This window comes from Triplophysa dalaica, chromosome 3 (assembly GCF_015846415.1).
Source record: "Triplophysa dalaica isolate WHDGS20190420 chromosome 3, ASM1584641v1, whole genome shotgun sequence".
In the NCBI taxonomy this organism is placed as follows: domain Eukaryota; kingdom Metazoa; phylum Chordata; class Actinopteri; order Cypriniformes; family Nemacheilidae; genus Triplophysa; species Triplophysa dalaica.
The window spans coordinates 8,298,771-8,313,060 of record NC_079544.1 but is presented as its reverse complement, the minus strand read 5'-3'; the positions used below and the strand labels follow the sequence as shown (position 1 = coordinate 8,313,060).

Sequence of the window (14,290 nt, the reverse complement as noted above, 5' to 3'; positions counted from 1 at the left end):
TCTTTGAAACACAAAAGGTGTTGGGCAAAATACCCAAACTCCTCTTAACTACCAAAGGCACCCTGTGAAATCCCTTATAAAATGTTCAACTACTTTCTAGAGTTTCATTCGAGGATAGATGCCACCTTAATAAAATGTTAACAGTGTGATTAAGCGCAGTGAAACTAACAACCCTTTATCTCTTGGTAGATTCAGGTGAGCCCAAGCCTCCAGTGTACCAACATGTGCCGGTGTGGGGATGTCCAGACGGAGGGGAGTCGTACCTGGCGCTGGCGCTAGAGGTTGCACTGATGGGCATGGGGCAGCAACGGCTGATGCCCGAGGGGCTCTACGCCCAGGAGAAGGTGTGCCGCAATGAGGAGCAAATCGTGGCCAAGCTTCAGGAGATGGAGCTGGATGATGTATTAGTGGAGACGCTCCGCAAACAAGCTGTCCTCCTTTTAGAAGGTACAGGCTCTTTCCGTTCTTAATATCACGTCTTTCTTTCACCCGCTACCTACTTTTCGACCATCAGCACCTATTAGTAGGATCTATTCCCCTCTATGGGGCCGTTTCCCCCCTTCACTGTTCTTCGCTATTCCCATAACCTTTTCTCCCATGTGTATATTCGTCTACTTCTGTCCGTTCCTCCTCCCTCTCCTCTGTGTGTAAGAGAGCTCTGCATGTAAAAAGATCTGCAGTCTGGCCTCTGCCGTGTCCCCAACTCCCTGCCCCGAAACAGGCCACCCTGCATCTGAGCCTCCCGCCGACATGCGCTGTAACCTTAGAGCAGACATCTGTGCTGCTACTAGGGAGGACAGACTCTGTCAAAGCCCACGAGGCCTCGCCTGCCTGTTTGCCTTCTCATCGTCCTCCCCAGCCGTCCAAGCACTAAGCGATACACTCCTCTCATATTGCTTTCTCAATTGCAATGCATGCCCTTACTGACTCAACAGTAGAGGTCGAGCGATATGGGTTTCGTAATGGCTGATAACTAGAGAGCGGAGCAGTGATGTGTATATGAAATGGGCTAATGCAGTTTAGATGAACACGTGTGTACATTGAGCCTGACTCACACCTGGAATTCAATACTGATGTGGTTTTCTTTTTTTTCTTGTGTGCAGGTGGTCCCTTCAGTGGTCTTGGTGAGGTCATTCACAGGGAAAGCGTTCCCATGCATACGTTTGCCAAGTACCTGTTCACAGCTCTGCTGCCACACGACACTGACCTGGCGTACAAAATGGGCCTTCGCGCTATGAGGCAAGACTCCCTTTCTCTCAGATTTTAGGCAAAACTTGTCAACTTAGTTACAATTTTTACAGTTTTAAGTGTTATATTTGAAGTGTGTGTTTTGTTTTTACTTTTTGACAATGGTGGATGCAGCCATTTAACCCTATTTAGATGCATGTTATGTTTGCATGGCTCTGTACTCTCTGGCTCTAACTGTTTAAAGCTTCTTTGGGACCTTAAAACTGTATAATATGCACTTGGGCATCATTATCTGAGTCTAGCTCATCAGAGTCCTTGCTAATATACAATCAATAGCAGATCATCCTGAGTCGAAGGCAATGTGGTCCGATATGTTGATTCAGATAGGAGAGGCAGAGCAGAGTGCTTTTGTCCATCAGAAAGAACCAGAGAGAACAAACAGCAAAGATGTGGTAGTCAATTTGTAAATCTAATGTACTTACTGAATGTTATGCTACATGTTACAGTATGTAAGTAATGTTATTCTAAACATATTTAGTCTTGTAGTTTGTGACTAATCTAATATAACCATGTTTACTCCAGGCTTCCAGTGCTCGAGTCCACAGCTCCCTCGGGTGACATAGGGCACACACACCACGGCATCTCCATAGTGCCCAGCAGATACCCACGCTGGTTCACGCTGGGCCACTTGGAATCTCAGCAATGCGAGCTGGCCTCCACCATGCTTTCTGCTGCTAAGGGTGAGTACTTCACACAAACTAACGGATCAACTAGCTTCTTTTTTAAACAGACCTGTGACCTTAGAATTCAATACTGATTTCTTAGGTTTTACGATTTGCGCCAATGCATGGCTAATAGATGTCTGTGTTGCGTCTTAGGTGACATGTTGAGATTGCGGACTGTTTTGGAGGCCATTCAGAAGCACATCCACTCTTCGTCCCTCATCTTTAAACTGGCCCAAGATGCTTTCAAGATAGCCACCCCCGCAGATAACCCTCCAGACATCACGCTGCTCAATGTAGCATTGGAGCTTGGCCTACAGGTAAACATAAACACATTCCTGAATGATATTCCGTTTGATTTGACTTAGTGGTATTTGTTAAGATATACTGTTCTGTTTTTAATGCAGTATGACGTTTCTTTTCAGGTTATGAGAATGACTCTTTCTACACTTAATTGGAGGCGAAGGGAAATGGTTCGCTGGCTAGTCACGTGTGCTACTGAAGTCGGTATGTATGAAGCAAATTTTGTTTCTCTTTCAATTTGCCAGGTTGGAACAATTGTTTTGGATGACGTGTAGCATCTGATTTGAATGGTTGTTTGTCCCATCGCAGGTCTAAGAGCGTTGGTCAGTATATTACAGAGTTGGTATACTCTATTCACCCCCACCGAGGCCACCAGTATAGTGGCAGCCACCGTGATGTCCCACAACACCATCCTACGCCTGAGCCTGGACTACCCGCAGCGGGAGGAGCTCGCCAGCTGCGCACGCACCCTGGCCCTGCAGTGTGCCATGAAGGACCCCCAAAACTGCGCCTTGTCCGCCCTCACCCTCTGCGAAAAGGACCACATCGCCTTCGAGACGGCATATCAGATAGTCATCGATGCCGCATCCACGGGCATGACCTACTCTCAGCTCTTCACCATCGCCCGCTACATGGAGCACCGCGGGTACCCCCTTCGAGCCTTCAAACTGGCGTCTCTCGCCATGACCCACTTGAACCTGGCCTACAACCAAGACACGCACCCGGCCATCAATGACGTGCTTTGGGCGTGCGCTCTCAGCCACTCGCTGGGTAAGAACGAGCTGGCCACCATTATTCCACTGGTGGTCAAGAGCGTTCACTGTGCTACAGTGCTTTCGGACATTCTTCGGCGCTGTACCATGACGGCCCCCGGGCTGGCCGGCATCCCTGGCAGGCGTAACTCGGGCAAGCTCATGAGCACTGACAAAGCGCCGTTGAGACAGCTACTGGATGCCACGATCAGCGCCTACATCAACACTACCCACTCACGGCTCACACACATCAGCCCGCGCCATTATGGAGAGTTCATCGAGTTCCTTAGTAAAGCACGTGAGACCTTCCTATTGGCCCAAGATGGCCACATTCAGTTTGCCCAGTTTATAGATAACCTGAAACAGATCTATAAAGGCAAAAAGAAACTCATGATGTTGGTACGGGAACGTTTCGGTTGAACCTCACCTGACAACAGGGGACTAAATCTTCTTTCATTCTTCATTTATTTAAGGCATTATTTTATTTTACTTTTTTGGTGAATTTCAACATTCTATTTGTTTGTTTTTGATCTGTCTCGGTTTTTTATATTGTGAACAAGTCCTGTTCACTAAGTTATTCCACCAGGTCCAACTTGTGGAGGGGAGAACAAGTGGCTGTGTTTTTGTTTTATTTTGGCTTGTTCTTAATTTAGTTTAATCAAACTATTGTTGTTAAAGTGTAACCGTGGCACATAAAGAGAAACCAAATTTTGTTAGTTTTGAAAAGGGGCTGGAACATTCGAAACAAACGGTCATTCCTAAAACACTCGCACACAGTGTTACTATCATACCTTGATCGTATTTTCAGGATCAGCTTTAACTGTTTGGAAAGGGCCTGATATTAAGAGTGAACCGTGGAGGAGTGAAACGGCCAATACTTCACCTCAAACAAACATGAGTCTGCCGACGCTCCAAAACATGAGTCAAACATCAAAACCAATGTCATGAGTTCCTCCCTTTTCTGCAGTGTTTATTACTATCGGCTCATCTTTTATCTCTATTCAGTGCAAATACTTGCGAGGAACGCAGAGATGACAAAAAAATACATGAGGATACCTGTGTGCTAAATCCTTGTGAAGGTCACATCTGATGCCGTTTCTTGATGTTCGCTGAATTTGAACAAAACAGAGATATATATTTGCCCGTCAATGTCTAACATTATCAGCCATATGTTTCTCTGTTACCTCTCAGTGAAAAATGGAAACAAAAAGACTTGTGTGAGCTTGAGTAGCAGTAATAATATATGTAATAGCACTTCATTAAATTCCATCCCCTTCACGACACGTTCGGATCAGCAGTTATCTACTGGGTTAACTCTATAGACTGAATGGTTTGACAAAACGAATATATTGACAAACAACATCAAATTACTTTGCATTAAACTGTACCATAATATCTTCCACATTCCATGACCTCCACCCTCCACAAGTGCCCCAGTGGATCCGAACACTTAGAATGCACTCTGCGGCTTCCATCTGAAGGAAAAAAAGAGTAGAGAGTACACGAGAAAAGAGATGCTCAACTCCGTTCTCAGGGAATCACTTAAAGAAACAAAACAGAAAAAAGTAGTAGCATAAGCATTTAAGATATTGTAAATATGAAAGTGTCAATTCAAAAAAATTGTAAAGTTATAATTATTTATGATAATTGTATGTTTTTCTTTTCGCATACTTGAATTTGTTGGGCTGGGAATGTGACAACCGTAAGAGGAAAGACTTCAGAAACATTTCTCAGGTGCTCCTGTGTACATTTCTGATTTACAGTTTTATTTGTAACCTCTATTTTTATTTTTCGAAAAAACTTTTTTGCAAGAGGAAGCATTTGAAGATTGAAATAAAAGGAGGGGACAAACGTTTATAAACAGACTATGCAGAACCACTTTACCATTTGCCCTCCCGATCTTCCTCCCTCTTTTCTCTTTGGGATTATTTCTTGTTTGGCTCGGGGGTGGGGAGTTTATATCTGTAAGTAATCTGCACGAGCTGCGAGTTTGGATGGACTTTGCCTTTGATCTACGTACAACTCTTTACTTTGAAGCCTTATAGTGTTCTCTGAAAGCACTGCCTGTGTTTCAGGACATTGAGTTGCCAATGTCGATGGAGTACAGCACAGGAAAAATGGACCTTCACCTTTAACTGGCCCAAGCGAGGATGGAGGACATAGGCTACTATTCTCCTTTAGGGTGTGATATCTTGCATTGGGGTTTATTATGGGCAATAAGGTCAGTCTGTTAAGAGTTTGTGAAATGCCATTGCCTAAATAAGACTTTGAGAGGCGCTTATGAATCGCTCAACTCTAAGGTTGATGGCTAGGGTTGGTAACTTTTGTTTAAACGGTTTCCATTTTTGGTTCGAAGCGTTCGTCTCTGTTCACGTTAGTTGCCTCAACATTGGCATACTCGAACCGCACATTATGCAGCCTGCTCAGTCAGGGATCTGAATAGACCCCAGAGAAAGTTCACAGTTCAGAGGTTTTTTTTTTAAGCACACCCACAGAATGGTCATAGTGCTGCCTGTTCCTTTACAAAAGTTATAAAATGTAAAAAAAAAACTAAGAAAAAGACAAAGGAAAAAAAGTCAAGCATTTTTTGTAGCTATATAGTTGGTCCAATGGCATTGCAAAAAGAGAATAACCTCCTCTGGCTTTTGATTTCTCTCTTCCATACTCTTAAGTGTCTGTATGTGTTAACTGTACCAGTGTTTTGATCTGTCCCTAGAGTTTAGAAGGAAAAAATAATCGCTGGTAGAGATTGTTCACTAGTTCATCTACTGTTTGATTTTCGTTTCGTTTTAATTTAAGGGAAAGTGTTTGTCGCCTCTTTGTGCTACTGAATTATAAAAGGTATCCAGTATTTGTTGCCACAAAAGTATAGTTCATCAACACTTTTTGTTTGTGCAACCTCTTGAGCTAATGTCTATAAACAAAAATTTATTACTATTTATGTAATGCTACTACCATTTTATATGATTTGTGTTGAATTTCAGTGCTTTTCTATGAATAAAGTGTGAAACACGTCTTGTGGCCCTTTGTTTTGACGATAAGTATTTTTTTCTTCGATTTATATGGCCAGTTTATGCTTGCAAATGGTCAACCTTAGAACACTGTAATTTTTATTTTGAATAATTTTCACATATTTTTGAAATATGTTAAAAATGTGAAGTTACAGAAATATACTGAAAAACGTACAATTCTGGTCTTAAATGATATGAAAACCATGTAATTTTACTTCACAAAGTGTTATATTACAGATTTTTCCTGGCGCCCCAGTTTACAGAATATTACAGAATATGTTAAACTCGAGGGATTTGATGGACATCAGTGTTTTTGTAGGTTTTTCTAGAAAAGGGGTTTAAATGCTCCTTTCGTAAATGCAAGGGATAGTTCCTTCCAACAAAGGAAGATATTTGTAAGAATGTCAGCAATTTTCAGTTCTGGGACATCCTTGACTACCATTAATGAAAAATGACAATAATAATCAAAAGCACCCCTGAAATATTTGCATTCCTACGTTCTTTTAAAAATATATTCGTCTGTGTTCAATAAACAAAAAATGGACTTTCTACTTTTCTACTATGGTAGTAAATTATGCCCCAGTACTGAAATTTTTTTAACATTTTCCAAATATCCTTTCTGTTCAAGAGAACAAAAAAACGTATACAGGTGTGAAACACCTAATAATGACAGATTTTTTTTTTATGGCTGAACTATCCCTTCATGGTAATTGTCTCAATATTTAGGGGTTGCCACACTAAATGTTTCCAAATCCAACAGACATTTATTCACTAAAGATGTATGTTCACCAGTGTATGTTAGAAATGCTTCTGACTCGGTTGTCACAACCCCCAACCTGTTTTATCCCAGTCTATATCGCTCCAGCTATCTCCACTTTAGAAACGTAGTGTTGCTTACAATAAACAGCATGAAAACCTTGTGTCAGAGTGATAGACTGTGTTAGAGATGGAGTCGACAGGAACAATGCTCTTTGGGCCTGCTTATACAAACTATCCCATCAATCAGGGTCCCAGCTGCTGCTCTTCGTTGTGTCTTGGACCCGGTGCGGCGCTCTGTCCCTGCGAGGACCACTTGGGAAGTGTTCGTCAAGCGTGGCAGTGCTGCCGACTGAAATATGGATTGGCACGGTTCTGTTAGCCACGCTGCATAGACGGCATTTCCTTAGCCCGGTGATTTAGCAGAAGTGACAAGGGCCACGGCAAGGAATGAGAGGCGAATAATTGGCTCTCCCGCCTTGTTGTGAGCTTCCAATGCTGTCAGATTGGAGCAACGAGTAGATGGGATCTAAGCAAGTTGAGTTGGTGCTTGGTGGGGAAAACAGGCATTGTTTGTAGGTGAACAACGTTTCACTGAAGTATATTTCATTAGAAGCAAAGCCGTCATCAGAAGGAAAGCGGCGGAGCACACAAGGCTGTCAAGAAACTGTGAACGCGGTTGTGCTTCTGGGCAGGTTTGTCCTCTGTATCCTGTACGGCAGGTTCAGCTGTCAGCGCAATCGCACATTGTGTTCTTAGGGGAGCTGATTTGCGGAGCTTTGTTCTGCTGCTCTGATTTTCCCAGAATCCCTCTGTAATTGGGGTGTTGGAAGAGTGCGTAGAGAGGGGTGGGGCAGCTTGGGACTTTTTAGGTGGGTGTTTGGGGGCACTCTTGTGGATTATGAAAGAACATTTTGAGATAAAAAGACTGCGCAGATCAAGCTTTAATGTCAATCAGTAGTCGTTACAGAAACATTCGGTTGATGTGTTGATATCTGTGCAAAAGCAGAAGAGCAGTTTAAACTACAAACGTTCACACTTCTAATGTGGTTTTCCCAAGTCCTCACATTTTAACTCGGTCGTGGGTCAAGAACCCCCAAACCCTCCCATCTGATAAAGTACAGATAGAGGCGAGACCTGACAAATGATGTACAGCCTGCTGTCTCGAGGAACATATTGGATTTTCAGGCCTGCTGATTTGCTGAGAGATTGAGCCTGAACCCCCCCACAAACCCCTACTCATATCTCCCTTGTGGTTTCTTAAAGGAGGCCTTGGGGAATTCTGCTTTTTTAGTGGATTCATTGTTGCAATTAAAAATGATGCCAGAAGCCCCTCTAGGTAATACAGAATGTGTACGCGTGTGTGTGTCTCTAGGAAATGGCTCAACCTGCAAAACGCAGCCGTGTTCTATAGACACAAACAAGCAGACAAGCGTGAAAAATATCCAACGACACAGATCAGCAAATTAGTTACAGGATATTTCGACATTTTTGGAGGACTTAAAAGAAAACGGTTGACAGTTTTGAACGACGATGAAGGAAGTGAAAAGTCAGTGCTTTCATTTATTACTAAATGACTATGTATCCATGTGAGAGATTATGCTTCAATTTACTGTGGTTGCTTTGATAGACAGCCTGAAGTAAACAACTAAAATAACAGGAATTTTGTTATTTTATCGCTACACAAATATGAAGATTTATTATCTCGGGTTAGAAAGTTTTACATAATGGAGGTTTTTAAAGCCTATTCCAATAAATCCATGTTTTGAGGATCAGGGTTGTTCATAAACATCTCCCCTACGTCACGTCACGCGATGTGTTGCTGAGGAATCCCTCTTCCACCCTCCCAATAACAAAAACAACAGGATTTAAGGATTTGCGTACCCAGGGTGCTTATTCGTGGGTTGGCATTGCATCCACTGGGATTAACATTTCTATTACTAGATGCAAAGGCGGTAAGAGAAGCAGTAAATTATAGATCAAAAGAGTAACCCCCAGTACCACAACATGGAATCGCAAAAAAACAAAGGAAATAAAGAAATGGTTTAACGTGATTTATAGATGTGCCAATGAAATTCTTTTGAGAGATAGTGTGCCTTTAAAGGACCACTCTTTATTTTGCTTTATATTAAACATCCATCAATATTTACACACACTTTCAAAAGTTGTTTACGTTATTGACATGTGTCAGTCGAGATGTTACAACTGTACTGTATCAAAAACAAACTCCTGCTGTGCTTCATATTCAATCAGATTTCAATCCAGCTAAAACATATTTTGAGCAAGAGTTTAATTAATCACATGGATTGTTGTGGAACCATTATAAGAACATATTTGGGTAAAACCAGCGGACTACAGAATTACTGAAATAAATTAGACACAGTGGTAGTGTAACATTCTTTTGATGGTACGTTGTTGGATTCCAGCATTTGTTTCCCATCTGCTTTGGGTCTTCTAATGGAGAAATACATATTAATGTCTTAGTTGCGTTTCAGAAGCTGGCGAGAATGGGTGTGAACGGCCTCCACGAACGCCCCAACGTTTTCTGGGTCCATGTCGGGGTACAGCCCATGACCCAGATTAGCGATGTAGCCCTTCATGCCAAATCCCTCCAGCATCTTCTTCACGATCTCTGATATACGCTCCTAACCACACAAGCAAAAAGAAGTTTGGTTTTATTTATCATACTTTGTTCTCTTTTACTCTGGTCTGTTCATGAAAATGTATGAGTTACTATTTTCCAAAATAGGCTGGATCGTCACACCCAAATAACTTCAGAAGTGATGATGGAAAAAAATATTTTGGATGTAGCAAAACAATGCTATGAAAGTCATGCTTTAATGCACGAGCAGTGAAAGCCAGAGACATTCTGTGTGGAAAACAGCTGTTCTTACGGGTCATATTACTAGCAGGGCCCAAATTTGTAAAAACAAAACGGCCTCTCTATTTTGAAACTCAATAAGCAGAATTTTAGTGCTGCTTCTGAAGCACAAAATAATCTCTACATAGCTTAGATAATAGTTCCAATTCGAAATGATGGGAAAAACTCAAGTTTTAGTAAAGTCTTTTGTTGTTTGTAAACGCCTATACTCACCTTTGTGGCGTAAAGAGCGCAAGGATCCATGTTGCCTTGCAAACTGACTTTCCCTCCAGTCCTTAGACTACAAAAACCCCAAAGAATAAAAGAAACATTGGCATCAAAGATAAATTACATTTCTTTCCAAATAAAATAATCTCTCCTACACACAAACATAGAAAACCAGTCAAAGGTTTATACACAAACAACAAAATATATTCTCACTATCATAAAAACCTTATGATATATATGCTTAAATTCTTTCCATGAATTTCGAACAAAAGTCTTCTTCTACATCCATTTATTATTTTATAGCTTTAAATATGGAAAATAGTGTGAGCAGGTGTATTCAAACATTTGACTGGTACATATAAACATATACAAAGTTACTTGCAAAAGTATTCAAACTCAGCCAATCTTGTCATTTTTACTGGACTACTGGATTTTATTAACAGGCTTGGCACCTTAAAATAAAGAGATGATTGGAAAAAAGTATAATAAAGAAAGAATAAATTGGAAGAATGTAACCCTATCTCTGAAAACCAAGCTTAAGTTTTTTGTGATTTTCTGTTGACTTCATGAAATCATCCTACATAATGTAGGTAAACATTCTGTGAAAATATAACTTTGATATATTTATTGACTAAGTAAGGCCATGTTAAAGATTTAAATCATGGTGAAATTTATGATGCTTTGATGCATCATTTTAATTATATTATGAGACTTTCCCGGGCAGGGTCAGGAATGTTAATATTTTCGTTTTTAATTAAAAACAACAGCTGTTGACCAATGTGCTATAAAAATATATTTCAGCAAGACAGTAATCTCTAAAACAGGACTAAATAACAAATAAAAAACATTATGTCCAACACTAGCCCAGACAAACCCCTGATGTTGGGGGACTATTCAATATGTGTGTAAACTTAATCTGGAGGAAATCTGCATGGAAGAATAAACCAGAACTCACACCTCAGCAAATGATTCAAGAATGAGAGTTGAGGTTTGAAATAGTTTTGCAAGGCAAGGCATTGAATAAAAAGTGTGTGGGCAAATACAAGTTATATAAGAAACCAAACTCTCATCAAAGCTCCAGTGGCACATCTTTGCGACTAACCGTGCAGAAGAAGGATCAATGGTCCAGTCAAGACTCACTACTTCATAACCAGAATCGGAGAGATCCTCAAGCCCATAATGACCATCTTTAGCAAAAACCATCTGCACAAGAAACAAACAGAGAAAGAACAGAGAAATTGGTGGAAGTAGATTCCCATTGTGCCTCATAACATGACCTAATGCTGACAACTAGTGGCAAACTATATTATTACAATGTTGATTTGTTAGGCGTGCAAAGAAATAAATAAATCTTGATGCAAAAAATCTGGGGTATAGAGATTCTCTAAAATGTTAATTTTCTAAACTAATAAATAATCAGAATGAGAATGAAGCTTTTGTTAGGTTCTTCTCACCATAGGCACACTGTCCAAACCAGATTGTTTGATCTTGTCCTTAACACGACGAGCGATATCTCTCAGGTAAGGTAGAGAAAACTCTTTAAACTCCACTGGCCCCAAACAACCAGCATGAGACTCGAAAACCTGCAGAGCCTAAAAGAGAAACCACGTATTGACGTATAGATGTTAACATCTGAATTGTGTACTGTTCTGAATTATTAACACAACTACACCTCATAAGAAAAACAATGATTTCTCAGACTCACCTGAGCTCCAGCTTTCACCTGGCCTAGAAGATAGTCCACAATCACATCTGTGAGCTGGCTCAGGAGTTTGTGGCTGGCTTCAGGATACCTGTAGAGCCAGCGTTTAGCCTTTGAGTGTGTGGGGGAGCCTCCTCCTTCAATCATGTAGGACATTAAAGTCCACTGCCATCCCGAAGACAAACAGAACAGATGGAAAAGATTGACATTTTTCTTATTCCAGACATCTTGTGAAGAGAATTATGTATATTTGCGATGGTTGGTCTACTCACCGGAGCTCCCGTGAAGCCAATGAGAGGAACCTTTCCCTCTATTCTGTGCCGTGTCAGCGTGATGGCTTTGAAAACATAGTCGAGTTCTGATGACACGTCCACTTTGGTTTTCAGTCTCTTTAGATCTTCAGGTTCTTTCAGTGGTTCTGGGAATGTGGGGCCCTTTCCTGGAGTCATTTCAACATCCATTCCCATTGCCTAGTCACACACATTATACACATAAACACACACTAAGGTTCATTGTTAAACTGAAAATATGGTTGACCAGACTAAAATTTTATGTTCCTTTAGAGATTAGTCTCTAATCTCCTTAATAAATACATGAGCATTCACCAAAGTCCAGATTTATTTGACCTGGTACTTACTTACTCAAGCTATTTAACACATTTATAATACGTAAGAGGTAGGGAGAGATAAAAAATGCAATTTCTGCTATCATTTATTCACCATCATGTTGTTCAAAACCTGCATATGACCCTTTCTTCTGTGGAACACAAATTAAGATATTTAGAAAAATGTCTCGGTGGTTATGTGTCCATAAAATGTAAATCAATGGGGGCTAATGTTTTCTTTAGTACCAATCTTCTTCTTTTGAGTACTGCAAATAAAAGTCATAAAGGTTTGGAATGACACCAGGGTGAGTAAACTGATGAAAGCTTTTTCAATTTTGGGTGAACTATCACTTTAAATCTTACCAATTCCAGCCTTTATTCGTTTTAATAATTTGTTAAAGAACATCTAGTACAATACAAAAACCTTGCACATAAGGAATTCTTAACCGTGTAGATTATTTGTTTGAAGATAACCAGCAATGTTACTCACTTGAGGCACAACCAAGATGTCAGAGAAGATGATAGATGCATCAAAAGGGAATCGTCTGAGCGGCTGAAATTGTATTTTAAACAGTGTTAAAACTCAACATGCTAGAACCTGAGACCTAAACCTGTGGCTGAACTGTGATGTTTATTTGTGCTGACCTGTAAAGTAAGTTCACAGCAGGCTTCAGGAGAGCGGCACGTCTCGAAGAAATCTTTACCTGCCCTGGACTCCCTGAATTCTGTTCAAACAGAAACATTTTGTACTTCAGCACACAATGGTACAAAGATGCCTTTATTATAAATCGCAAGATCACACCAGCACTTCAGGTTACTTTTATTAAAAACAGGTACATACCTGGCAGGTATCGGCCTGCCTGTCTCATACACCACACAGGAATGTGTTCTACCTCTTCTCCTCGAGTGGCTCGCAGGAATGTGTCATTTTTCAGCTCCGGGAAGTCTTTGGGGCTGGGGTGAAGACAGCACAGCTTGATGAACACTTGAGTTGTTATATACTTAAATGGGTGTAGTGGTTAAATTAAACAACAATTAACGACCCGTGGATGATTTGAATTCAGTACCCCCACCCTTGAGTTAAGATGATCAGGTCTGGCAGATGTTTTAGGCAACAAGTGAAGCAAGTAGATAAGCACTGTTGAGATAACTTGACTAACGGCTTTCTTACAAAACAGATAAGATCACAATCAAAAGTACCACACAATACACCCTGAAACCTATGATTACAAATCTTAAAAGCCTTTATTGTCGTTGTATAGCTTTGTACACAACAAATATTAAAACAAACATATATAAACCAATGAATTAAAGTAGAAGTAAATTATCGCAACTTCAAGGTGCCCTAAAATTACACATAAAAGAGTACAGTGTTAATCTATAATACTAGAATTTATTACGTCAATTTTTTAAGAGAAATCAAACGATAAATAGTAATATCTAGACCAATAAGTATAGGCCTAAGGTTAAGTGTTAACATATTTTTTTTTAATAATTGATAATTACCTATGACTGCTATTGTTAGTTATTCTCTTCTATTGTTGTTGTTTTGAACGTTTTAATTTTTAAATGACTAATGCATTATTTATCATAAACACATCAATTCGTCTTTACATCCCAACAAAATGCACAATTGACAAAAATATGAATGAACAAAAATAAAAGTAGGCCGTATGAGAGCAGTAAGTTACAAGAGTATGCGTACTTAAGTGCACACTTTGCAGTTACGAAACCTCCTATGTAACATGTTATTTCTCTGACAGTAGCTAGCCTTCTCAAAGCATAAATAAATAGTCAACAGTCTTTTTGTTAATCCAGAATGTTCTTTATACAGTAAACGTTCTATTTTACAAGGTCGGTGGTTTATATCCCTATAACATCTCTAAAGAAATACATTGACAGCTAACCACACATGTCAATATTAACGCCGTTAACTCACAGAATCAGGCTGTCCTTATCCATTATTGATGGCCGGGTTCAGCGGAGGAAAAATCTCGAATAATAGTCTCACGTGAACTGTTTTAGTCTGTCTAACACAATGTGAATAACGTCACGCCGCCAAACACATGGGCGCGGCCATCTTGATATGATCACGTGACTGTGAGCTGACAAAACTGAAAGGCGAGTATCAGCAGCTTCACCACGTTAATACATATTTTTTGGT

The 14,290-nt window shown here is 40.3% G+C and overlaps 2 protein-coding genes across 2 annotated transcripts in view; one reads left to right on the top strand and one right to left on the bottom strand.

The window, feature by feature from the left end:
- Positions 1-5,980, top strand: part of zswim5 (zinc finger, SWIM-type containing 5) — a 35,893-nt gene extending 29,913 nt beyond the window's left edge. The window contains exons 9-14 of the mRNA XM_056743490.1: positions 190-447; positions 1,104-1,239; positions 1,771-1,928; positions 2,067-2,230; positions 2,336-2,417; positions 2,523-5,980. Of these exons, the coding sequence (XP_056599468.1) occupies positions 190-447; positions 1,104-1,239; positions 1,771-1,928; positions 2,067-2,230; positions 2,336-2,417; positions 2,523-3,385 (1,661 nt within the window). The 3' untranslated portion in view covers positions 3,386-5,980. The remainder of the gene's footprint in view (positions 1-189; positions 448-1,103; positions 1,240-1,770; positions 1,929-2,066; positions 2,231-2,335; positions 2,418-2,522) is intronic.
- Positions 5,981-8,825: 2,845 nt separating this feature from the next.
- On the bottom strand, positions 8,826-14,263 carry urod (uroporphyrinogen decarboxylase). Its single transcript, XM_056741688.1, has 10 exons — positions 14,066-14,263; positions 12,968-13,080; positions 12,772-12,851; positions 12,617-12,679; positions 11,795-11,992; positions 11,526-11,687; positions 11,275-11,412; positions 10,923-11,023; positions 9,827-9,893; positions 8,826-9,377 (listed from the first exon to the last, which is right to left on the bottom strand). Exons 1-10 carry the CDS (start codon positions 14,086-14,088, stop codon positions 9,213-9,215), a joined length of 1,110 nt encoding a protein of 369 aa, XP_056597666.1. The 5' UTR covers positions 14,089-14,263; the 3' UTR covers positions 8,826-9,212.
- Positions 14,264-14,290: the final 27 nt, after the last annotated feature.

What these genes read in the sequence shown, in the direction of transcription:
- urod (XM_056741688.1), bottom strand. Translation starts at nt 14,088, where the DNA reads ATGGATAAGGACAGCCTGATTCT. An exon ending in GCTGTGAACTTACTTTACAG is followed by an intron (nt 12,680 to 12,771) that starts GTCAGCACAAAT and finishes ATACAATTTCAG; the next exon opens with CCGCTCAGACGATTCCCTTT. An exon ending in GTTTGGACAGTGTGCCTATG is followed by an intron (nt 11,024 to 11,274) that starts GTGAGAAGAACC and finishes TTTCTTGTGCAG; the next exon opens with ATGGTTTTTGCTAAAGATGG.